Consider the following 27,587-nt stretch of genomic DNA (forward strand, 5'->3'; position numbering starts at 1 on the left):
AAGGTTATTGTCAGGCACGACCAATTAAATCAGACTTTGGATTTTCACCCTAGAGGTCCGCCCTCTCAAAACAATGTCTTCAACAAAACCATTGCCAGAGACAACCAATTAAGGTTAGATCTTGGATTTTCACCTTTAAAGATAAGACTATGTACTCCTCCTGTGCTACTGCGGCCGTTTGATGATGTCGCTGCTGCAAGTTAAGAAACACCAAGCAAAGTTCTGTTCACCACGAAGACTCGGTCCGCCATTACTAGATCTCAGATCTTAGCCGCCATAACATTCTCTGCCACTGTCTTCTCCATGGAAATCGAAAATCGACATGTCCCATGATAGCAACAGATAGTGAAGCTTCAAGTCACTTCGTCCTAAAGCCGTACGACCAGAAATATGGGTGCACACGACCGAACCCCATCCGATCCCGCAATCTACATGCATGAAGCGCCCAATGAAGATCGCCGGCGGGGCCTTTTGGAACTCATCATCGGTCAGATCAACGAGGGCCGACGTCAAGCAGAACACCACCTTGACGCGAGAAGATCCAATGACCGCCTCCTTTATTAGGCAAATCGGCAGGCCCCCACGCCGCCGCGCGCCGACTCCCAACATCAGATCGATGATCTTAGCGGGCACCGCCTCCACCACCCGCACCATATGGAGATGAGGGGTTGAGCCGTACCGAGTCCCCAAATCAGGTGGCTGCCGCCCTTGCAGGCACGACGATCGCCAATGTCGTCGAAGAAGTCCAGGGTGGTCGCTCCGACGTCCATCTCCGTCGGACGAGCTGTGCCGTCCAAGGCTGCCCCGAAGCTTGAGGAGGCCCCCACCAGTTGACATAGGCATCCCAAATGGGCCTGCCGAAGATAGTACCCGGGGTTTACTGAAGGCCCACTACCCGAAGAATAAGAAGATTCGGAAGCCCAAGATATTATTAAGGAAAGTTAGAATTGTAATAGGAAGCGTTATTTGTAATTTGGCGGGATGAGTTAGAAACCGTCCCGGACTCTGTAAACTTGTACAACACAAATCCCTCGGCTCCGCCTCCTATATAAAGGGGGAGTCGAGGGACGAGGAGATCATCGAATCATTGTTTACAAACCCTGGAGTACTTTTCGGCTGAAACCTTCGAGATCTACTTGCCCTCTACTTCCAACTAAACCCTAGCCTACAATCCATAGGTATTGACAAGTTAATACCTTGTCAATTGGCGCCGTCTGTGGGGACTAGAGGCGTAAGGATCTGATCTCGATGGCACGTTCAAGATCTTCGACATCATCAACTGCAAGCAACGCAATGGATCGAGGTAAACAGATCGCTGCTGGTCCTGTCGATTTTGTTCCTCACCCACCCTCCCGTTTGGATGCATATGCGTATCTGGAGGAGCCTATGCATATACGCTCGGAGATGAGAGGCCGCCACTGCTGTCTGTCGGGAGGGGCTTTGCCCGCTAGCTTCTTCCGGCAATGTCCAAGAGATGTAGGGGTGAGGGGCGACGACGGCTAGGGCTTCGCTCGAGCCGCCTCCCTAGGAGCCGCCGGAGCGTCTTGGGAACAGCCTGGGGCTCTCCTTCCTGGACATACATGCTCCTGCCCGGCCTGAAAGATACATGATGCAGCAGCTGCATATAGACGTTCAGGAAAGATGCATAGCCACGAGCGAGTGAGTTGTGGCACGATGCCAATTCGAGGCCGAGCACGGATTCGGTGTGGCGCGACCAAAGGAATGAGCATTTATTGCACTGACAGCGCAATCTTGCAATTTTCCAGGGGGTCCGTGTCTGACAGAGATTGATCTTCTCCGTGCAGTTCTTGCTGTTCTTGGCAGAAACACTGATTGATTCAGACCTCCATCTCCATGCACATCAAAATTAACGGTAGAACACGATCTTTTGGCACCGTGGCAGAGTAGGACGTGCACACAACTTACAGATAAAATGGTGCAAGACTTTTCTTCTACATGAACAGGAATTGCGAAGATTGAGTAGATTTGTAGCAGCCTAGCAGGGCATGGAAACTGTTGCACATGCACGGCAGGTGAGAGGGAGAGGAGCCACAAGTGTACTGCTCATGCAAACAGTTTTATGTCTGCAGAGAGACACATCCCTCTCTGGCTCTCTTTTTAACCTGCATCATCAGGAATTTTCAACAGGCTTTTCCTTGTGTTGCCACCGAACCGCGAGCTACAGTAGTACAGTGTAGAGAGAGAAAGCGGTTCAGAGCGAGAGAGTGGCTAGCTGAAGTAGGAGAGGGAGAGGGAGAGGAGCAAGGCAAGTACTCGGCCACTTTATCGACTTTTTCATGTTGCACGCTATCATTTCGAGATCAAGACGCTGCCCTGCCCTGCCCTTCCAAGGGAATAAAAAACTCTCCATCTCTCCGCTGCTTCACCCCACAACCTCACATACGCAACACAAAGACGAGTGCGAGAGGGACAGGAGCCACAGCGACGGCAGTAGAGAAAGGGAGAAGAAGGGTGGTGGTGGTGGAGGTAGCTCCCTGTACTACTAATGGCCCCGTAGACTCCACACCAGAACCCGCCCAGTTTGGAACGACGAGCAAGAAGAAGAAGACTAGACTAGCATCCATCCAATTCTTGGCTGGCGGGGATTGGTGGTATCCATGAGGTGTTGCTGCCGGACTAGATGAGAGGAATGCCCGTTGCTGTAGAGGGTCACGACGGGGGGAGCCTGCTGCTGCTGCAACAGCAACAACATCTACTGCACGGGATCACCAAGGTAAGCGCCGGCGGCGCCTTCTGGGAGGAGCCCACCTCCGTGCTCGACCAGCGGCACAGCCCCAGCCCGAGCCCGCCAGCCTCAGCTTCCGCGCTATCGTCCGAGGTGGCGACCCTCGCCGGCGCCAACAACGTCTCCCCGCCGCCGCCGCCGCAGGCATGGCCCGGCGGGGAGGACGCCGGGGTTAAGGAGGAGTGGGCGCACCAGCTGGCGCCCCTCGACATGGGCCTCGGCGCCGGCGCCGAGGGCTGGGACGCCACGCCGCACTCCGGCCCCGACAGCACCTTCCTCCGCTGGTTCATTGGCGGCGGCGAGGACGCCGCCGCCGTCATGGACCCGCCCGTGCTCGAGCTCGACCACGCCGCGTCCATCATGTCGCCGCCCGCCGCCGCGTTCGGGCCCAGCCTCTCGTCCTTCATGGAGGACGCCAAGCCGGCGCCTTTCGGCCACGCGCCCAGCTTCCTGACGCACCACCCCCAGCCACACGCGGCGTACTTCGGCGGCGCGCACCCGTCTTTCGAGCCGGCGGCCCCGCCACCGAAGCGGCACCACCCGATGGCCGCCGCCCCGGCGCCCAAGCTGCCTCCTTTCCCGGGGCCCCTCGCTCCGGCGGGCAACTTCCTGCCAGCCCTGAAGCCCAAGGCGGGGGCGGCCAGCGACGAGCTGGCCGCCGTGGTGGACCAGCTCGCCGAGGCTGCCAAGCTTGCCGAGGCGGGCGACGCCTTCGGCGCACGCGAGATATTGGCGCGGCTCAATTATCGGCTCCCCGCCGCCCCCGCGGCCGGGACGCCACTCCTCCGCTCGGCCTTCTACTTCAAGGAGGCCCTGCGCCTCGCGCTCTCCCCGACCGGGGAGAGCCCCGCGCCGGCGGCCTCCACGCCCTACGACGTCGTCCTCAAGCTCGGCGCCTACAAGGCCTTCTCGGAGATGTCCCCGGTGCTCCAGTTCGCGCATCTCACCTGCGTCCAGGCCGTGCTCGACGACCTCCGCGGCGCGGGCTGCACCCACGTCCTCGACTTCGACATCGGCATGGGCGAGCAGTGGGCCTCGCTCATGCAGGAGCTCGCGCACCGCCGCCCGGCCACCGCGCTCAAGGTCACCGCCTTCGTCTCCCCGGCCTCGCACCACCCGCTCGAGCTGCAGCTCATCCACGAGAACCTCGCCAGCTTCGCCGCCGACCTCGGCGTCTTCTTCCAGTTCACCGTCTTCAACATCGACACCCTCGACCCCGCGGACCTGCTGGCCCTCGCCGGTGGCGACGCCATCGCCGTCCATCTCCCCGTCGGGGCCGCCCACTCGGCGGCAATGCCAGCCATCCTCCGCCTCGTCAAGCGGCTCGGCGCCAAGGTCGTCGTCGCCGTCGACCGCGGCTGCGACCGCACGGAGCTCCCCTTCGCCGCGCACCTGTTCCAGGCCTTCCAGTCCACCGTCTTCCAGCTCGAGTCCCTGGACGCCGTGGGCACGGACCCCGACACGGCGAGCAAGATCGAGCGCTTCCTCGTCCAGCCGGCCGTCGAGCAATGCGTCGTCGGGCGCCACCGCGCGGCCGTCGATAAGGCGCCGTCGCTGCCGTGGCGGGCCGTGTTCGCGTCGGCCGGGTTCACGCCGGTGCAGGCCAGCACGTTCGCCGAGTCGCAGGCCGAGTCGTTGCTGCACAAGGTGCCCGTCCGGGGGTTCCGGGTCGAGAAGCGCGCCCCCGGCTCGCTCTGCCTCTACTGGCAGCGCGCCGAGCTCGTCTCGGTCTCGGCGTGGCGGTGCTGACCTCGCCGTCGGCCGGCTCGCCGCCCACCGTGCGTCAAAACAAGCCGATCTTAGTTAGGACTGATGATCCTACTACTACAAATATCTTCCTGTTGTAATGATCTGAATTGTCTGATCCGATCAAGTCGCTTAGTGTCCTAAATTGGAAGTACTATGTTAATCGTGTCGCCTTGCTAGTTGCTCGATATGCTCAGACTGTTGATCACGAGTAAAATTGGCTTGGCAGGTTGCAAGGTGTGTAGCGCACTGCATGTCTACCCTACGTGTTACTCACTACTGCTCTACAGAAGTAGCCGTGAAATCAATGGTTGTGACATTTTCAAATGTTTGTTGTCCCGCTCCCTCTGGCTCTGAGGTTTATTTGATTCCCTCCGTTCCTATTTGATCGACGCGAGGCATTCAACGATGCTAGCCATTCAACAGACATCACTCGCATCGATTTAATCGGAATCGAGGGAGTACTCTAAACATGCAACTCCGTTGAATTCTTCTCGTCTTCTTTGGAATGCATGAATTTTGAAACACATCCATAGATTTCACCCAAAAGAACAGTCCAATTTATATATGACATTGGAAATTCGAAACATGATGTTCACGCTAAGGGAGTCGTTTAAATGAGTAACTAAATAGTGGTTGATTGAAAAATTCGAAAGTTTTAATCACTATTGCGCCCTGCCATTGAATTGCAATAGTAGTAACTAAAAAATACAGTGCAACAACTACAAAGCAAGTACCTAATAGCAAAAATGAAAAAAGTTAATGAAACATCACTAATAATTAAATAAATAAAACTTCAGAGAAAAAAATTAGACGTTCCGGTTTTACAAAATCAGATCTTTGAATTGTTGAATGAAAGATATTAAGGAGTATGGAAACCATTCAAATTCACTAAGAATCCGAATGCAAAGCAAAACAAAAAAAAAAAGGAATTTGTTGAAATAGTTATTTGCATATTTAACCCCCCTACCCGGTTCAAAATTTTTGGTCAAAAATCCAGGTTAAGGGGGTAAAACGGACCATTATTGATAGTTTGGGGGGGGGGGGGGGGGGGGGGGTTGGGGAGCGAAGTAAACTTTAGGGGGGAAATATGATCCAACTGAAAAGTTAGGGGGGGGGACCAGACTCTGTTCATCATAAAATAACTAAAACTTCAAGGAAAAAAATAGACATTCAGGTTTTAGTAAATCAAATCTTTGAATTGTCGAATGAAGATATTAAGGAGTGTGGAAACCATCCAAATTCAATAAGAATCTGAATGCAAAAAAAACTGAAAATCAAATTTATTGAAATTATTATTTGCATAGAACACATATAAAAATTACATCATTGGATCAATTGACCCTAAGCAGTAAGGGCATCTCCAACGGGGCGACCCAAACCGCGCCCGCGCGTCCGGATGGGTCCAACCGGACAAAAACGCGGCCCAGCGCGCGGACCCATCCCTAAAACGGATGGCCGCGGCGTCCGGGACGACCCAAACCCGGCCCAAATCTGGGACGAGTTTGCGTGGCCGCGGACGCCGGATGCTGGTCGCTCGCGTCCTCCCCTTGTCCGCCCCTGACCCGCCTGTCTGTCTCCCAAAACACAAACCCCTCGCACACATCTCCCGCCGCTCCGCCGCCAGCCAAGGACCGGCGATTTGGGAGAGGCGTCGACGCCGGCCACCGTCGTCGAGACGCCGGCAAGCGGGGCGGAAGCATAGGTCGCGGCCCCGCGCTGCTTTCGCCGCGTCGTAGCAGAGTCGGAGGACGCCGTCGCCGTCGCCGCTGTCCTCCCACCGTCGCGAGACCTCCCACCGTTCGCAGCTGCGCCGTTGCCGCCGGAGGTGAGCTCTCGTGCACCGTATTTGCAGACCGCAAGTCGGCCGAGACGGCTATGGCCTGCAGGTCCCTACGGACGCACTGGATGGCCTCCGCGTGCGACGTGTTCGATGAAATGGGCATACTAAAATTTGTCCCTTTTCATCTGTAGATCATGGTGGACAGCGACGACGACTACTTCTTCAAGAACTTCATCGACACGTCGTCCGACGAGGACTCGGACGACGAATTTTTCACGAATGCTGCGCTGATCATCCACGATCACATTGTCTCGCAGATCCCCGTGCACCGGGGGTCCTTGCCGGGGCGCGCTGCCGCCTTGGACCGCAAAAGAGAACGCGGCCAGGACCAGCTCTTCACCGATTACTTCCAACCCAAGGCATTGTACACGCCGGCCATGTTTCGCCGTCGTTTTCGGATGTCCAGACCGTTGTTCCGCCGGATAATGGATGGCGTCAAGCTCTACGACGACTACTTCCACGCGAAAGTGGATGCAATTGGCAAGGTAGGCCTCTCTTCGTACCAGAAATGCACGGCAACGATTAGGATGCTTGCATATGGCGTTGCCGGTGATTTCGTAGATGAGTACACGCGCATGAGTGAGTATACCCTGCCAGAGGCTGGGATGTGCAAACTCTGTGGGAGGTGATGACCGCATGTGTAATCATGCATAACATGATTGTTGAGGTAGAGCGGGATGATTCACTCTATGATAATGACTGGGAGGGCCAGGGAGAGTTGGTTACTCCTCAAGGTGGCCCGGCATCATTTCAGGAAATTCTTCATGCACACAATGAAATTTGAGATCTAGCTGTACACAACCAGCTGCAGGCAGATTTGATCGAGCACGTTTGGCAGCATGTAGGCAACAATGCTGCAAACAACAATGATGAAGGAAATCCGGAAGCCTAGATCATTTGTATCGTTTTTTCATTTTTTTTGAATAATTCTTTATCCTTGATTACGTGGACAATGTAATGTGTAATAAATTTTGAGCATTTGAACTATTTTATATATTTTCTACAATTTATTTTGTGTTTTTATAGTGGATTTACAAGAAAAGTACTGTACGGGGCCGCGACCCAAACCTGCCGCGTTGGGCGCAGGGCGCGACCCAAACGGACGTGCGGACGCGGGGCTCCGTCCGCGCGTCCGCTCGGCCACCCAAACGGCCCAAAACGGACGGCCCAGCGCGTCCGTTTGGGTCAGCCGGTTGGAGATTGTAGGGATTCGTTGCATAGAAAACAAAAAATTTCCTACCGCGAGAACGCAATCCAAGCCAAGATGCAATCTAGAAGACGGGAGCAACGAGGGGATGATCAAGACTCACCCTTGAAGATTTCCAAAGCCTATAAGAGTAGGCTCTTATTGCTGCGGTAGACGATCACTTGCCGCTTGCAAAAGCGCGTAGAAGATCTTGATCATGGTGCCACGATCGGGCAGCACCTCCGTACTCGGTCACACGTTCGGTGTTGATGACGACGTCCTTCTCCCCGTTCCAGCGGGCAGCGGAAGTAGTAGATCCTCCTCGGAATCCCGGCAGCACGACGGCGTGGTGGCGGTGGTGGTGGAGAACTCCGGCAGGGCTTCGCCTATGCGCTGCGGGAGTTTGTATGTGGAGGAGGGGAGGCTAGGGTTTGGGGAGAGGGGGTGCCATGGGCGCCGGCCTCAAGGGGGCAGGGATGGTGCGGCCAAGCCATGGGCTGCCCCCTCCCTCTCCTCCTCATTATATAGGTGGAACCCCAAGGGTTTGCCCAAAGTCTTCGAATAAGACCCCAACAGAAAAACTGCCTTATGGACGAAACCTAGAGGGACAGGGACTCTCCCCTTTCCCCTTTTCTTGGCCGGCCAAGGAGGTGGAGTCCACCATGGACTCCACCCTCCCACTTGGTTGGCTGGTTAGGGTTTGTGGAGTCCCTCCGGGACTCCTCCTTCCATAGTGATTTATTTCCGGATAATTCTAGGAAACACCTTCCATAAATTCACCGGATCATTTCCAAACTTGGAAAGTGACTTCCTATATATGAATCTTATTCTCCGGACCATTCCGGAACTCCTCGTGATGTCCTGGATCCTATCCGAGACTCCGAACAAAACTTCGAACTCCATTCCATATTCCATATCTACTTAAACGACATCAAACCTTAAGTGTGTCACCCTACGGTTCGCGAACTATGTAGACATGGTTGAGACTTCTCTCCGACCAATAACCAATAGCGGGATCTGGAGATCCATAATGGCTCCCACATATTCAACGATGACTTTAGTGATCGAGTGAACCATTCACATACGATACCAATTCCCTTTGTCACACGATATTTTACTTGTCCGAGGTTTGATCATCGGTATCACTCTATACCTTGTTCAACCTCGTCTCCTGACAAGTACTCTTTACTCGTACCGTGGTATGTGGTATCTTATGAACTTATTCATATGCTTGCAAGACATTAGACGACATTCCACCGAGAGGGCCCAGAGTATATCTATCCGTCATCGGGATGGACAAATCCCACTGTTGATCCATATGCCTCAACTCATACTTTCCGGATACTTAATCCCACCTTTATAACCACCCATTTACGCAGTGGCGTTTGATGTAATCAAAGTACCTTTCCAGCATAAGTGATTTACATGATCTCATGGTCATAAGGACTAGGTAACTATGTATCGAAAGCTTATAACAAATAACTTAATGACGTGATCTTATGCTACGCTTAATTGGGTGTATCCATTACATCATTCACATAATGATATAACCTTGTTATTAATAACATCCAATGTTCATGATTATGAAACTAATTATCTATTAATCAACAAGCTAGTTAAGAGGCTTTACTAGGGACTCATTGTTGTTTACATAACACACATGTATCAATGTTTCGGTTAATACAATTATAGCATGGTATATAAACATTTATCATAAACATAAAGATATATAATAACCACTTTTATTATTGCCTCTTGGGCATATCTCCAACAGTCTCCCACTTGCACTAGAGTCAATAATCTAGATTACATTGTAATGTACCTAACACCCATGGCATTCTGGTGTTGGTCATACTTTGCCCTAGGGAGAGCTTTAGTCAACGGTTCTGACACACTCAGAAACGTATGTATTTTGCAATTCATTTGCGTCTTCACGCATCACTCATTTTCCAAATGAGTCGGCATTAAATATGTTTGATCTTCTGGTGGAACCTTAATTCCGCGGTCTGAAATATGTCACTAATATTGTCATGCACAATATAGCTTCAAAGTTCTGACACTATCGGAACTACACCAAGTTCTCAAAGAACCTCTTGACTTAACATCCTCAGTCATTGTCAAAACAACGACATATTCTGCCTTCGTTTGTAGAATCCGTCACAACATTTAGAACTCTTCTAAATCTAGCATTGTGCTACCTTTTAAACAACACTTAGCCTAATTTTGAGATTGAAATTTTATTTTTATATGTGACAAAACCAATATCGGTGCAACACCTTACAGCGATTTGTTTGTCATTTCTCCATACAAAACTATTTATATATCCTTGGTTCTTCTAAAGTACACAGGGATATTCTTCTTTGTTGTCCAATGATTATCACATGAATCATTCTGGTATATGCTCCTAACATTTTAGAGCACAGGACATCTGATTGTGTACATATTAATTGTGATCTAAATCACTCATGTGTTTTTACTCATTGAGTGTCAGATACACTCAAGTTTTGTTAAAACTTCACATGACAAGAAAATTTTCTTAATATTTCTATATTGAACTACTTCAATATCCTTTCTATGTACTTTGACTCAAACTTATTATGTGTTTCAATCTATCTTCATAGATCTTGACACTAAATATGTTTCAGTCCATATTCTTTCATTGAAGTTAATTCTCAATGAAACCTTTTATAATCAAGTATATAATTACATCATTCATAACCAACTATATGTATTTACATAAAGTATTATAAATATGTCTCAGCGCTCCCACTTAATTTCTTGCAAATGCAAGCCTCTTCATCGTTTCTGATGAAATAAAAAACTCTTTGACTATTTCATCCGGTGAAGATTCCAACTCCGTGATACTCACTTCATCCAATTGAAGTTCGTTTACCTATCTAGTATTCCACGGACTAGCAAAACAATTGGTTTTATCTTGTATACACCTTTAATACACACTTCTGTTAAGTAGTGTATTTTGCCATCCTACTAGCATATCTCATAAAAGAAATATGCAGTGATTACTAGAATAATCCATATAGACTATAAGCATTGCTACGGAAGATCTAATCTTGTCGTAGTCAACTCTTTGAACTTTGTCGTAAACAACTTTTCGACAAGTCAAGCTTCTTCAAAGATATTTCATCCAAGTCCATCAATTTTATAGATCCATTTACTTTCAAAAAGTATTCATTTATCATGGATTTCATGGCGTATAGCCATTTTAACGGAGTCAGGGCCCATCATAACTTCTTTGTTTGTAGTTGGTTTATCATTGTTCAAAATCAATCCTTTGTCCACAAATCATTTATTTGATCACAAAGTAAACCATACCTGCAAGGTTCAATATGTACTTTGATCTTCATGGCTAAAACACTTTGTAGTCATGGGAGCCATGATCGTCGTGGTCGCTTCCGGAACCAATTCCGATGCTGCGCTACTTTGATCATTATGCTCAGGTTCATAAACCTTATCAAATTATATTGTCCTCCCACTCAAATACTTCACTAGAAACAATTTCTCGGAAATAAGAAACATTGACAAACACTTTTGTCTTTGTCTCGTGGGAAGAATTCCCAATTAAATCTTTGGGATAACCAACAAAGACATTCATCCGATTTTGGTTGTAAACTCTTAGACCAAAATTTAAAGAAAGGACTATAAGGGTTTATACCTATGCCATAACTCGTATGGTGTCATTTCAACGGATCATGATGATGCTCTATTTAGTGTAAAAGCGGTAGTCACTAAAGCATAATCCACAAAAATATAATAGCATCAATATTTTATCTCATCATTGACCCAACAAGGTTTGGATACATCTCTCGGATACTCCATCATCACTATGATACTCCAAGAAACGTGAGTTGTAGAACAATTTCATAACTCTCTTAGATGTTCGCTAAAACTCGTAATTCAAATATTTCTACCATGATCCAATCATATATATTTGACTTTTCTATTACGATGATTTCCACCTCATGCTGAAATTTATTTGAATCCATTCAAATGTTTCAAACTTCTTCCTTATCGAATATATCCACATATATATACTCAATTCATTGTTGGAAGTTTTCATGAAGTAGAAAAATCTCCCGCACACAACTATGCCCAGTGAACCACATACATCATCATGTATGTTTCCACTAAGTTAGTTGCCCGTTCAACTCTTTGCCTATGAACGGTATTTCAGTCATTCTCTTTAGAAAAGATTTGCAAGCGCCAAACGATTCAAAAATCGAATGACTCCAAAATCCATTTGCATGGAGTTCCTTCATGCGTTCCTTTCTAACATGACCTAAATGGCGGTTCCACAAATAAGTGGAATTAAAATCATTTGCCTTATGGCATTTTAGCGTCAGTGTTATGTATGTGTGTTTCACCATTAAGATTTATAATAACTTATCCATCGTACATGGAGTAATATCATAATTTGAACAACTCATTGTTTTCATTTGACCAGAGCAAAATAACAATTATTAAGTTCTTTATTATAAATTCTAAGGGCTAGATAGGATGCCAACGACGAACATAATAACACTTTATTTTTGTTCCAGAAGTTCATTCCTATCATGTTCCTTGTCAGTCACTTAGGCCATTGTATTCTTGTATTGCGTTGTTTTGTATGACATTTCATACCAACCAATATGGTACTAATACCCAAGAATTTCATTGTGTGACCAAACTAGGAATACAACCATAACATGTATATCATGTATATACACCTGAGCTAGACTTTCTAGTCTTCTCTTTTCTTTCTGCCAAAATATCTTTTGTAGTTTCTCTTTTAGCTTTCCTCATTATTCAGAAAATACTTCACCTTCAATAACTTCTAGGTTTGTTGGTCAAATACCAATAACCTTGAGGTTCTTACTTTGAAGTTGATCATCATATGACAAGTGTTTTAGATTTCACTATTAGTAACTTTGTAATATGATGAACAATTTCACTCATAATTTTATCCATCATTTCATGACGACTTTTCCGAGACCATGTCTGTACATGCTAGGCTCGTAAAGTTTAACCTTAGTATTCGCATGTGCAAATCTGGCTTGCACCCGTTGTATGCACACGTAGAATCTATAACACCCGATCATCACGTGATGCTACGAAACGACGAGTCTTAGCAACGGTGCATACTAAGGACGATCACTTCATGGATATGCGAATATCGTTAGTGCCCCAATAGTTGGAGGATTGGGACGCCTTGCGTCTTCAACCTTCCTACATTCCCATAAAACTTATGAGTTTATGTAGTCTCACCAAATTATATTCTATCATCTTGCAATAAGGTCTTAGATATCACATATATCTCACACCTTGATTATTTCTGAAAACTAAATTTTCAGCTCCTTACTTTTCAAACAGATTTGAATTTCAAGTTTCACAGAGACAAGATAACTTTAGGTACTAATTGAAACCATAGCTCTCTGAATCAACAATGTGAGGTTTACTAAAAGTTTGCAATAGGACTTAATCATTTCTTGATTCTTTAACAATACGGTACCAATCCGTAAAGTTTCTTGTCAGATTTTAACAGTATTTCTATCTCAATAACAAGACTAGCGCATGGTAGAAAAACGGATGCCAATACTACAAATTAATTCAAAATACTACTCAGACTATGTTTATGATAATTAGTTCATGTTTTAATCTAATTACTAATGAACTCCCACTTAATACTGTAGGAATTCGTAGCATAGAAAACAAAAAATTTCCTACCGCGAACACGAAATCCAAGCCAAGATGCAATCTAGAAGACGGTAGCAACGAGGGGATTATCGAGTCTCACCCTTGAAGATATTCCAAAGCCTACAAGATGAGGCTCTTGTTGCTGCGGTAGACGTTCACTTGCCGCTTGCAAAAGCGCATAGAAGATCTTGATCACGATCGTTTCCGGCGCCACGAACGGGCAGCACCTCCGTACTCGGTCACACGTTCGGTTGTTGATGAAGACGACGTCCACCTCCCCGTTCCAGCGGGCAGCGGAAGTAGTAGCTCCTCTTGAATCCGACAGCACGACGGCGTGGTGTCGGTGGTGGTGGAGAAATCCGGTGGAGCTTCGCTTAAGCGTGCGGGATGTGGTGGAGGAGAGAGACCGCTAGGGTTTGGGGAGAGAGGGGGGTTGGGCGCCGGCCCTCTAAGGGGTGCGGCCAAGGCTGAGGCTTGAAGTGGTCAGCCCCCTCTCTATGACCCTCATTATATAGGTGTAAGCCCCAAGAGTTCTAGTCCAAGTCTTCGAATAAGACCCCAACACTAAAACCTCCCATATGTGGGAAACCTACTCAAGGAGGGAGTCCTACCCAAGGTGGGACTCCCACCTTTCCTTGAGGTGGGTTGGCCGGCCACCCTAGGGGAGTCCACCGTGGACTCCTCCCCTTTAGGGTTGGCTGGTCATGCAAGTGGAGTCTCTTCGGGACTCCACTTTCCAAAGTGCCATTCTTCCGGACTTTTCTAGAACCTTCTAGAACCTGCCATAAATGCACCAGATCATTTCCAAACTTGGAATATGACTTCCTATATATGAATATTATTCTCCGGACCATTCCGGAACTCCTCGTGATGTCCGGGATCTCATCCGGGACTCCGAACAAATATTCGAACTCCATTCCATATTCAAGTTCTACCATTTCAACATCCAACTTTAAGTGTGTCACCCTACGGTTCGTGAACTATCCGGACATGGTTGAGTACTCACTCCGACCAATAACCAATAGCGGGATCTGGAGATCCATAATGGCTCCCACATATTCAACGATGACTTCAGTGATCGAATGAACCATTCACATACGATACCAATTCCCTTTGTCACGCGATATTTTACTTGTCCGAGGTTTGATCATCGGTATCACTCTATACCTTGTTCAACCTCGTCTCCTGACAAGTACTCTTTACTCGTACCGTGGTATGTGGTCTCTTATGAACTTATTCATATGCTTGCAAGACATTAGACGACATTCCACCGAGAGGGCCCAGAGTATATCTATCCGTCATCGGGATGGACAAATCCTTTGTTGATCCATATGCCTCAACTCATACTTTCCGGATACTTAATCCCACCTTTATAACCACCCATTTACGCAGTGGTGTTTGGTGTAATCAAAGTACCTTTCCGGTATAAGTGATTTACATGATCTCATGGTCATAAGGACTAGGTAACTATGTATCGAAAGCTTATAGCAAATAACTTAATGACGAGATCTTATGCTATGCTTAATTGGGTGTGTCCATTACATCATTCATATAATGATATAACCTTGTTATTAATAACATCCAATGTTCATGATTATGAAACTAATCATCCATTAATCAACAAGCTAGTTAAGAGGCATACTAGGGACTCTTTGTTGTTTACATATCACACATGTATCAATGTTTCGGTTAATACAATTATAGCATGGTATATAAACATTTATCATAAACATAAAGATATAAATAATAACCACTTTATTATTGCCTCTAGGGCATATCTCCTTCAGTCTCCCACTTGCACTAGAGTCAATAATCTAGATTATATTGTAATATACCTAACACCCATGGCATTCTGGTGTTGGTCATGCTTTGCCCTAGGGAGAGCTTTAGTCAACGGATCTGACACGTTCAGAAACGTATGTATTTTGTAATTCATTTTGCGTCTTAACGCATCACTCATTTCCAAATGAGTCGGCATTAAATATGTTTTGATCTTCTGGTGGAACCTTAATTCCGCGGTCTAAAATATGTCACTAATATTGTCACACACAATATAGCTTCAAAGTTCTGACTCTGTCGGAACTACACCAAGTTCTTAAAGAACCTCTTGACTTAACATCCTATGTCATTGTTAAAACAATGACATACTCTGCCTTCTTTTGTAGAATCCGTCACAATATTTAGAACTCTTCTAAATCTAGCATAGACAACTTCTAGCTCATTGTGCTACCTTTTAAACAACATTTAGTCTAATTTGAGATTGAAATTATATTTTATATGTGACAAAACCAATATCGGTGTAACACCTTACAGCGATTTGTTTGTCATTTCTTCATACAAAAAAAAATATATATCCTTAGTTCTTCTAAAGTACTCAAGGATATTCTTACTGTCGTCCAATGATCATCACATGAATCATTCTGGTATATGCTCATAACACTTTATAGCACATGATATCTGATTGTGTACATATTATTCGTGATCTATAATCACTCATGTGTTTTTACTCATTGAGTGTCAGATACACTCAAGTCTTGTTAAAACTTTAACATGACAAGAACATTTTCTTAATATTTCTATATTGAACTATTTCAATATCCATTCTATGTACTTTGACTTAAACTTATTTTGTGTTTCAATCTATCTTCATAGATCTTGACACTAGATATGTTTCAGTCCATATCCTTTCATTGAAATTAATTTCTCAATGAAACTTTTTAATCAAGTATATAATTACATCATTTATAACCAACTATATGACACCTACATAGAGTGTAATAAATGTGTCTTAGCGCTCCCACTTAATTTCTTGCAAATGCAAGCCTCTTCATCATCTCTGATGAAATCAAAAACTCTTTGACTATTTCATTTTGGTGAAGATTCCAACTCCGTGATACTCACTTCATCCAATTGAAGTTCGTATACCTATCTAGTATTCTACGGACTAGCAAAACAATTGGTTGTATCTTGTATACATTCTTCTGTTAAGTAGTGTATTTTGCCATCCTACTAGCATATCTCATAAAAGAAATATGTAGCGATTACTAGAATAATCCACATAGACTATAAGCATTGCTACGGAAGATCTAATCTTATCGTAGTCAACTCTTTGAACTTTGTCGTAAACAATTTTTCGACAAGTCGAGCTTCTTTTAAGGATATTTCATCCAAGTCTATAGATCCATTTACTTTCAAAAAGTATTCATCTATTATGGATTTCATGGCGTATGGCCATTTTAACGGAGTCAGGGCCCATCATAACTTCTTTGTTTGTAGTTGGTTTATCATTGTTCAAAATCAATCCTTTGTCCACAAATCATTTATTTGATCACAAAGTAAACCATACCTACAAGGTTCAATATGTACTTCGATCTCCATGACTAAAACACTTTGTAGTCATGGGAGCCATGATCGTTGTGACCGCTTCCGAAACCAATTCCGATGCTGCGCTACTCTGATCATTATGCTCAGGTTCATAAACCTTATCAAATTATATTGTCCTCCCACTCAAATACTTCACTAGAAATAATTTCTCGGAAATAAGAAACATTGACAAACACTTTTGTCTTTGTCTCGTGGGAAGAATTCCCAATCAAATCTCTGGGATAACCAACAAAGACATTCATCCGATTTTGGTTGTAAACTTATTTACTTATGCTATGCATACCAAAATTTAAGAAAAGACTATCAGGTTTCTTACCTATGCCATAACTCGTATGGTGTCATTTCAACGGATCATGATGATGCTCTATTTAGTGTAAAAGCGGTAGTCACTAAAGCATAATCCACAAAAATATAATGGCGTCATAATATTTTTATCTCATCATTAATCCAACAAGGTTTGGATACATATCTTGGATACTATATCATCATTATGATACTCCAAGAAATGTGAGTTGTAGAACAATTTCATAACTCTCTTAGATGTTCGCTAAAACTCGTAATTCAAATATTTCCACTATGATCCAATCATAGATATTTGACTTTTCTATTACGATGATTTTCACCTCATGCTGAAATTTATTTGAATCCATTCAAATGTTTCAAACTTCTTCCTTATCGAATATATCCACATATATATACTCAATTCATTGTTGGAAGTTTTTATGAAGTAGCAGAATCTCCCGCACAACCTATGCCCAGTGAACCACATACATCATTATGTATTTTTCCACTAAGTTAGTTGCCCGTTCAACTTTTGGCCTATGAACGGTATTTTAATCATTCTCTTTAGAAAAGATTTGCAAGCGCCAAATGATTCAAAATTCAAATGACTCCAAAAATCCATTTGCATGGAGTTCCTTCATGCGTTCCTTTCTAACATGACCTAAATGGCGGTTCCACAAATAAGTGGAATTCAAATCATTTGCCTTATGGCATTTTAGCGTCAGTGTTATGTATGTGTGTTTCACCATTAAGATTTATAATAACTTATCCATCGTACATGGAGTAATGTCATAATTTGAACAACTCATTGTTTTCATTTGACCAGAGCAAAATAACAATTATTAAGTTCTTTATTATAAATTCTAAGGGCTAGATAGAATGCCAACGACGAACATAATAACACTTTATTTTTGTTCTAGACGTGCATTCTTATCATATTCCTTGTCAGTCACTTAGGCCATTGTATTCTTGTATTGCGTTGTTTTGTATGACACTTCATACCAACCAATATGATACAAATACCCAAGAATTTCATTGTGTGACCTAACTAGGAATACATCCATAACATGTATATCATTGATATACACCTGAGCTAGACTTTCTAGTCTTTTCTTTTCTTTCTGCCAGAATATCTTTTGCAGTTTCTCTTTTAGCTTTCCTCATTATTCAGAAAAACACTTCAACATCAATAACTTCTAGGTTTGTTGGTCAAATACCAATAACCTTGAGGTTCTTACTTTGAAGTTGATCATCATATGACAAGTGTTCTAGATTTCACTTATTAGTAACTATGATGAACAATTTCACTCATAATTTTATCCATCAATTCATGACAACTTTTTGAGACCATGTCTGTACATGCTAGGCTCATAAAGTTTAACCTTAGTATTCGCATGTACAAATCTGGCTTGCACCCGTTGTATGCACACGTAGAATCTATCACACCCGATCATCACGTGATGCTTCGAAACGACGAGTCTTAGCAACGGTGCATACTAAGGATGATAACTTCATGGATATGCGAATATTATTAGTGCCCCAATAGTTGGAGGATTGTGGCGCTTTGGCGTCTTCAACCTTCATACATTCCCATAAAACTTATGAGTTTATGTAGTCTCACCAAATTTATATTCTATCATCTTGCAATAAGGTCTTAGATATCACATATATCTCATACCTTGATTATTTCTGAAAACTAAATTTTCAGCTCCTTACTTTTCAAACAGATTTGAACTTCAAGTTTCACGGAGACAAGATAACTTTGGGTACTAATTGAAACCATAGCTCTTTGAATCAACAATGTGAGGTTTACTAAAAGTTTGCAATAGGACTTAATCAATTCTTGATTCTTTAACAATACGGTACTAATCCGTAAAGTTTCTTATCAGATTTAATTGATATTTCTATCTCAATAACAAGACTAGCGCATAGTAGTAAACGGATGCCAATACTACAAAATTAATACAAAATACTACTCAGACTATGTTTATGATAATTAGTTCATGTTTTAATCTAATTACTAATAAACTCCCACTTAATACAACATCCCTCATAGTTGTTAAGTGGTACACGATCCACATCCACTACACCAAAACCGATCATCACGTGAGATGATGTAGCTTCAATGGTGAACTCAACATGTTGATCATATCATCCATATGACTCGTGTTCAACCTTTCGGTTTCCGTTGTCCCGAGGCCATGTCTGTACATGCTAGGCTCGTCAAGCAAACCCAAGTATTCCGCGTGTGCAACATTGCTTACACCCGTTGTATGTGAACGTTGAGTCTATCACATCCGATCATCACGAGATGCTTCGAAACGACGAACTGTACAACGGTGCATACGAGGGGAGAACACTTTATTATCTTGATATTAATGTGAGGGATCATCTTATAATGCTACCGTCGCGATCTAAGCAAAATAAGATGCATAAAGGATTAACATCACATGCAATTCATATGTGATATGATATGGCCCTTTAGTCTTTGTGCCTTCGATCTTCATCTTCAAAGCACGGACATGATCTCCATCATCAACGGGCATGATCTCCATCATCGTCGGCGTAGCGTCAAGGTCCATGGCGCCATCTTCATGATTGTTCACCTCATGTAGCAACTATTACAACTACTTTGAAATACTACTCAACATGAAATTTAAAGACAACCATAAGGCTCCTGCCGGTTGCCACAATACAATAATGATCATCTCATACATAGTCATCATCACATTATGGCCATATCACATCACCAAACCCTGCAAAAACAAGTTAGACGTTCTCTAATTTGGTTTGCATATTTTACGTGGTTTAGGGTTTTCGAGTGAGATCCAATCTACCTACGAACATGAACCACAACGGTGATACTAGTGTTGTCAATAGAAGAGTAAATTGAATCTTCACTATAGTAGGAGAGACAGACACCCGCAAAGCCACTTATGCAATACAAGTTGCATGTCGAGCGTGGAGCAAATCTCATGAACGCGGTCATGTAAAGGTAGCCCGAGCCGCTTCATCCCACTATGCCACAAAGATGCAAAGTACTCAAACTAAAGACAACAAAAGCATCAACGCCCACAAAACCATTGTGTTCTACTCGTGCAACCATCTATGCATAGACACGGCTCTGATACCACTGTAGGAATTCGTAGCATAGAAAACAAAAAATTTCCTACCGCGAACACGAAATCCAAGCCAAGATGCAATCTAGAAGACGGTAGCAACGAGGGGATTATCGAGTCTCACCCTTGAAGAGATTCCAAAGCCTACAAGATGAGGCTCTTGTTGCTGCGGTAGACGTTCACTTGCCGCTTGCAAAAGCGCGTAGAAGATCTTGATCACGATCGTTTCCGGCGCCACGAACGGGCAGCACCTTCGTACTCGGTCACACGTTCGGTTGTTGATGAAGACGACGTCCACCTCCCCGTTCCAGCGGGCAGCGGAAGTAGTAGCTCCTCTTGAATCCGACAGCACGATGGCGTGGTGTCGGTGGTGGTGGAGAAATCCGGCGGAGCTTCGCTTAAGCGTGCGGGATGTGGTGGAGGAGAGAGACCGCTAGGGTTTGGGGAGAGAGGGGGGTTGGGCGCCGGCCCTCTAAGGGGTGCGGCCAAGGCTGAGGCTTGAAGTGGTCAGCCCCCTCTCTATGACCCTCATTATATAGGTGGAAGCCCCAAGAGTTCTAGTCCAAGTCTTCGAATAAGACCCCAACACTAAAACCTCCCATATGTGGGAAACCTACTCAAGGAGGGAGTCCTACCCAAGGTGGGACTCCCACCTTTCCTTGAGGTGGGTTGGCCGGCCACCCTAGGGGAGTCCACCTTGGACTCCTCCCCTTTAGGGTTGGCTGGTCATGCAAGTGGAGTCTCTTCGGGACTCCACTTTCCAAAGTGCCATTCTTCCGGACTTTTCTAGAACCTTCTAGAACCTGCCATAAATGCACCAGATCATTTCCAAACTTGGAATATGACTTCCTATATATGAATCTTATTCTTCGGACCATTCCGGAACTCCTCGTGATGTTCGGGATCTCATCCGGGACTCCGAACAAATATTCGAACTCCATTCCATATTCAAGTTCTACCATTTCAACATCCAACTTTAAGTGTGTCACCCTACGGTTCGTGAACTATGCGGACATGGTTGAGTACTCACTCCGACCAATAACCAATAGCGGGATCTGGAGATCCATAATGGCTCCCACATATTCAACGATGACTTCAGTGATCGAATGAACCATTCACATACGATACCAATTCCCTTTGTCACGCGATATTTTACTTGTCCGAGGTTTGATCATCGGTATCACTCTATACCTTGTTCAACCTCGTCTCCTGACAAGTACTCTTTACTCGTACCGTGGTATGTGGTCTCTTATGAACTTATTCATATGCTTGCAAGACATTAGACGACATTCCACCGAGAGGGCCTAGAGTATATCTATCCGTCATCGGGATGGACAAATCCCACTGTTGATCCATATGCCTCAACTCATACTTTCCGGATACTTAATCCCACCTTTATAACCACCCATTTACGCAGTGGTGTTTGGTGTAATCAAAGTACCTTTCCGGTATAAGTGATTTACATGATCTCATGGTCATAAGGACTAGGTAACTATGTATCGAAAGCTTATAGCAAATAACTTAATGACGAGATCTTATGCTATGCTTAATTGGGTGTGTCCATTACATCATTCATATAATGATATAACCTTGTTATTAATAACATCCAATGTTCATGATTATGAAACTAATCATCCATTAATCAACAAGCTAGTTAAGAGGCATACTAGGGACTCTTTGTTGTTTACATATCACACATGTATCAATGTTTCGGTTAATACAATTATAGCATGGTATATAAACATTTATCATAAACATAAAGATATAAATAATAACCACTTTATTATTGCCTCTAGGGCATATCTCCTTCAAATACAACATCCCTCATAGTTGTTAAGTGGTACACGGTCCACATCCACTACACCAAAACCGATCATCACGTGAGATGATGTAGCTTCAATGGTGAACATCAACATGTTGATCATATCATCCATATGACTCGTGTTCAAACTTTCGGTTTCCGTTGCCCCGAGGCCATGTCTGTACATGCTAGGCTCGTCAAGCAAACCCAAATATTCCGCGTGTGCAACATGGCTTACACCCGTTGTATGTGAACGTTGAGTCTATCACATCCGATCATCACGAGATGCTTCGAAACGACGAACTGTGCAACGGTGCATACGAGGGGAGAACACTTTATTATCTTGATATTAATGTGAGGGATCATCTTATAATGCTACCGTCGCGTTCTAAGCAAAATAAGATGCATAAAGGATTAACATCACATGCAATTCATATGTGATATGATATGGCCCTTTAGTCTTTGTGCCTTCGATCTTCATCTCCAAAGCACGAACATGATCTCCATCATCAACGGGCATGATCTCCATCATCGTCGGCGTAGCGTCAAGGTCCATGGCGCCGTCTTCATGATTGTTCATCTCATGTAGCAACTATTACAACTACTTTGAAATACTACTCAACATGAAATTTAAAGACAACCATAAGGCTCCTGCCGGTTGCCACAATACAATAATGATCATCTCATACATATTCATCATCACATCATGGCCATATCACATCACCAAACCCTGCAAAAACAAGTTAGACGTCTCTAATTTGGTTTACATATTTTACGTGGTTTTGGGTTTTTGAGTGAGATCTAATCTACCTACGAACATGAACCACAACGGTGATACTAGTGTTGTCAATAGAAGAGTAAATTGAATCTTCACTATAGTAGGAGAGACAGACACCCGCAAAGCCACTTATGAAATACAAGTTGCATGTCGAGCGTGGAGCAAATCTCATGAACGCGGTCATGTAAAGTTAGCCCGAGCCGCTTCATCCCACTATGCCACAAAGATGCAAAGTACTCAAACTAAAGATAACAAAAGCATCAACACCCACAAAACCATTGTGTTCTACTCGTGCAACCATATATGCATAGACACGGCTCTGATACCACTGTAGGGATTCGTTGCATAGAAAACAAAAAATTTCCTACCGCGAGAACGCAATCCAAGCCAAGATGCAATCTAGAAGACGGGAGCAACGAGGGGATGATCAAGACTCACCCTTGAAGATTTCCAAAGCCTATAAGAGTAGGCTCTTATTGCTGCGGTAGACGATCACTTGCCGCTTGCAAAAGCGCGTAGAAGATCTTGATCACGGTGCCACGATCGGGCAGCACCTCCGTACTCGGTCACACGTTCGGTGTTGATGACGACGTCCTTCTCCCCGTTCCAGCGGGTAGCGGAAGTAGTAGATCCTCCTCGGAATCCCGGCAGCACGACGGCGTGGTGGCGGTGGTGGTGGAGAACTCCGGCAGGGCTTCGCCTATGCGCTGCGGGAGTTTGTATGTGGAGGAGGGGAGGCTAGGGTTTGGGGAGAGGGGGTTCCATGGGCGCCGGCCTCAAGGGGGCAGGGGTGGTGCGGCCAAGCCATGGGCTGCCCCCTCCCTCTCCTCCTCATTATATAGGTGGAACCCCAAGGGTCTGCCCAAAGTCTTCGAATAAGACCCCAACAGAAAAACTGCCTTATGGACGAAACCTAGAGGGACAGGGACTCTCCCCTTTCCCCTTTTCTTGGCCGGCCAAGGAGGTGGAGTCCACCATGGACTCCACCCTCCCACTTGGTTGGCTGGTTAGGGTTTGTGGAGTCCCTCCGGGACTCCTCCTTCCATAGTGATTTATTTCCGGATAATTCTAGGAACCACCTTCCATAAATTCACCGGATCATTTCCAAACTTGGAAAGTGACTTCCTATATATGAATCTTATTCTCCGGACCATTCCGGAACTCCTCGTGATGTCCTGGATCCTATCCGAGACTCCGAACAAAACTTCGAACTCCATTCCATATTCCATATCTACTTAAACGACATCAAACCTTAAGTGTGTCACCCTACGGTTCGCGAACTATGTAGACATGGTTGAGACTTCTCTCCGACCAATAACCAATAGCGGGATCTGGAGATCCATAATGGCTCCCACATATTCAACGATGACTTTAGTGATCGAATGAACCATTCACATACGATACCAATTCCCTTTGTCACACGATATTTTACTTGTCCGAGGTTTGATCATCGGTATCACTCTATACCTTGTTCAACCTCGTCTCCTGACAAGTACTCTTTACTCGTACCGTGGTATGTGGTCTCTTATGAACTTATTCATATGCTTGCAAGACATTAGACGACATTCCACCGAGAGGGCCCAGAGTATATCTATCCGTCATCGGGATGGACAAATCCCACTGTTGATCCATATGCCTCAACTCATACTTTCCGGATACTTAATCCCACCTTTATAACCACCCATTTACGCAGTGGCGTTTGATGTAATCAAAGTACCTTTCCAGCATAAGTGATTTACATGATCTCATGGTCATAAGGACTAGGTAACTATGTATCGAAAGCTTATAGCAAATAACTTAATGACGTGATCTTATGCTACGCTTAATTGGGTGTATCCATTACATCATTCACATAATGATATAACCTTGTTATTAATAACATCCAATGTTCATGATTATGAAACTAATCATCTATTAATCAATAAGCTAGTTAAGAGGCTTTACTAGGGACTCATTGTTGTTTACATAACACACATGTATCAATGTTTCGGTTAATACAATTATAGCATGGTATATAAACATTTATCATAAACATAAAGATATATAATAACCACTTTTATTATTGCCTCTTGGGAATATCTCCAACAGAGATGCCCTAAAAGCCTTGATGGATGTTAAAATTCCTATGAAGATGGTGACATGGAAAAACATTCTATAAAATTTATCATCAATGCTATCCCTTTCATAAATAAATTTTTATGGAGCAAGTTCCACAAAATATCATAGAATTTTCCTAGATCATATAAAGGCTAACTACATTGAAAATTAACCTTTCATATTGCAAATTAACCAAACAACACGATATACCTGATTTTCTATTTCTAAGCGATAGAAACATCATTTTTGACACAAAAAGTGATTGAAACATCATTGAAAAAAACAAAGTAATTAAACTTCTAAGAATATTAAACGGTTGTGTTTTAGAAACTGAAACTTTGAATCGTAGATCTGAATTAAATTAAGGATGATAGAAAGTATCAAAATGGATAAGAATGTGAGTGTTGAATATAACTCAAAAAATGAAAATTGTTGAAATTGCTATTTCCTACTTATAACCTTTGGAGTTGGCCTCATGTGAGTTCACTCTTCTGCTTGCAGTGTTACTCACTTATGGGATGAACAACTTTATTGAATTCATAAATAAATGAGTGCATTCTTACTCACATATGGGAGCTGAGACAAACAAACAAATGCACTTATATTTTCGTGTTAGACGAGCACTCTTCTAAAAGGATAAAAAAATTGATGAAGAAATGAGATCCAAATCAAAACATGCCCTTAGTTACAATTCTCTGTTCAAACAATTCACTATGTTGTATCATAACATAAAGGAGAAAATATACTAATTATTCTAACACAGCGATAGACCTTGTATTCCTAATTAATCAACATCCCCATGCAGCAAGGAATTTCTGAATTCCAAGAAACTTGCAAAATTTGAAGTTAGACACCAGTTCATATTTTGAAACGCAAGAGAATCTGAAACCACTCTGGATCCCTTAGTCTGGTTCGGGGCTACTACCTCCATCCCAAAGCTTAAAACTTTTTTTTAGAAAGTCAAACTATGTCACGTTTGACTAAGTTTTTACCAAAAGTCATTAAAATGCAAAATACAAAATTAATATCATTAAATAGCTAATGAAATATATTTTCGTATGATATCAGCAAAATATTATATTTGTTGATAGATTGTTCTAAAAGTTTGGTCAAACTTTAATTGGTTTGACTTTTAAAAGAAAAAAAAGAAGCCTTAAGCTTTGGGATGGAGGTAGTATTTAGTCCGGCCCTGTCAGACAACTCTTACGATGGGTCCGGGGAGAAGATAGAGGCAACCGGCGACAATTCGGACCGAGCTCGAAGGGAGCCCGAACCACTCTAGCCGGCCGGACCACTCTGCGTCCACACCCCCCCCCCCCCCCGCGGGCTAGGCCACACAAACCGAAAATGCAACCATTTTGTCATCTAGTCTCTGAATTTGATGATCTTGTGCTCGTTGGAGTCACAACACCGAGCTCTATAACATCAGGCAAATAAGCATCATAGTCAACATGTAGGATAAAACCAGAATATGAAAGGTTTTACCTCAGTATAAAAGACAAACCAGTAAAAACTCCAAAACAAAAAAAAACCCGCAGTATCTTGAGCAAGTAAATTCCGATTAAGATGGAATCAATTTTTTTTTTGGAAAATACAAGGAACAAGCAATGGAGAATTTACCAAGAATTTAGAGGTGTGGAAACTCCTTCAACGGAGAACCGAAGGAAATCCAACATCGAAAACACAACAAGTTTTTCATAAGAAAACCGTTTTTGATGAACTAGAGCTCATGAAAATAACCATAAGCTCTAAAGGCCCACAATAATAATAAAAACTAAAATAACCAAGAAAGATGATGACAAGGCTGCAAATGTTTGAGCTCTCTCCGAACGATACGATCAAGATACTCACTCGAGAGCCCCTCTTGATAGTAAGGCTACCAATGCTAAAACCCGGTGTCCCAACTAACACGAGAGATCGGTAAAAAAGAAAACTAACAAAGACAAAACTTTTCCTTGTGGATTCTGGTTGGGCTAGATGAGATGATCTTGATCTCCTCAAGATGGAACACCTTTCTTGATTGTGCTTGATTGGTGAAGTCTTGCGAATTCCTCCCCCATACTCAACTATGGCAGATCCTCTCTTGAATATCTTGACATATCCATGATCACCATACGGATGACAAGCTTCAAGCATATGATCTCTTCAAGATGGCTCATCTTGAACTTTCACTTTATTTCTTCTTTCTTCATTATGTTCATGTCTAGAAGGTACACATGAGAGCTCACACAATCTTCTTCTTCGAGACATGCTTGCCATAGGCTCAACTCTCACATGACCAATCTTCGGATCTCTCCTTGAATAACACCTTGGTCATCACTTGATATTCTTCACATTCTTGTTCCAACCTTGCTAGCGCCAACAAATGGTTCAATTATTGCCTATGAATAAAACCTTCAGGTCTAACTAAATGCAAATATTAGTCCATATAGGAATTGTCATTAATTACAAAAACCAAACATGAGGAATCCATGCTCTTTCAGAAGGAAATATCTCACACGAAGGGCAGTTGGTCCTTCACAACACTATGCTTACAAGTTTGCTAATGCTTATGTTATCGATTTCTGAACTACCTAAAGGGATAGATCGAAAAAGAATGACTTAGTACATACCCGGTTTTAATGGCAATGTGATGAACATAAATGAGAATATCAATCAAATAAGTGGAGGTTTCTATGTAGATCCAATGACCAGTGAACCATGGCTATGAAAAACCTTAACATTACTAGCAAATGTCTAATTAGTAAGTGTTCGTTTAAAATATTGAATGAAGGAGTATGGAAGGAGCTACTTCGAAAGAAACATCTTCAAACAAAGACGTTATCACGGGCAATATTTAAATCAACAAATTCACCCTTTTGGAAAGGAGTCATGTGTGTGAAAGATGGATCCTTTATTCATGAGAGATTCTAAG

At 43.7% G+C, this 27,587-nt stretch overlaps 1 protein-coding gene across 1 annotated transcript; it reads left to right on the plus strand.

Annotated features, from left to right (window-relative positions):
• The first annotated feature begins 2,362 nt into the window (after nucleotides 1-2,362).
• LOC127308602 (scarecrow-like protein 6) lies at nucleotides 2,363-4,819 on the plus strand. The gene has a single exon (XM_051339469.2). The coding sequence runs from the start codon at nucleotides 2,642-2,644 to the stop codon at nucleotides 4,493-4,495; it is 1,854 nt and encodes a 617-aa protein (XP_051195429.1). The 5' UTR covers nucleotides 2,363-2,641; the 3' UTR covers nucleotides 4,496-4,819.
• Nucleotides 4,820-27,587: the final 22,768 nt, after the last annotated feature.

The sequence above is a fragment of the Lolium perenne genome, chromosome 1, assembly GCF_019359855.2.
Source record: "Lolium perenne isolate Kyuss_39 chromosome 1, Kyuss_2.0, whole genome shotgun sequence".
Classification (NCBI taxonomy): domain Eukaryota; kingdom Viridiplantae; phylum Streptophyta; class Magnoliopsida; order Poales; family Poaceae; genus Lolium; species Lolium perenne.

Bases quoted from the DNA above. Each gene is read 5' to 3' on its own strand.
- LOC127308602 (XM_051339469.2), top strand. From the start codon at position 2,642: ATGAGAGGAATGCCCGTTGCTGTAGAGGGTCACGACGGGGGGAGCCTG.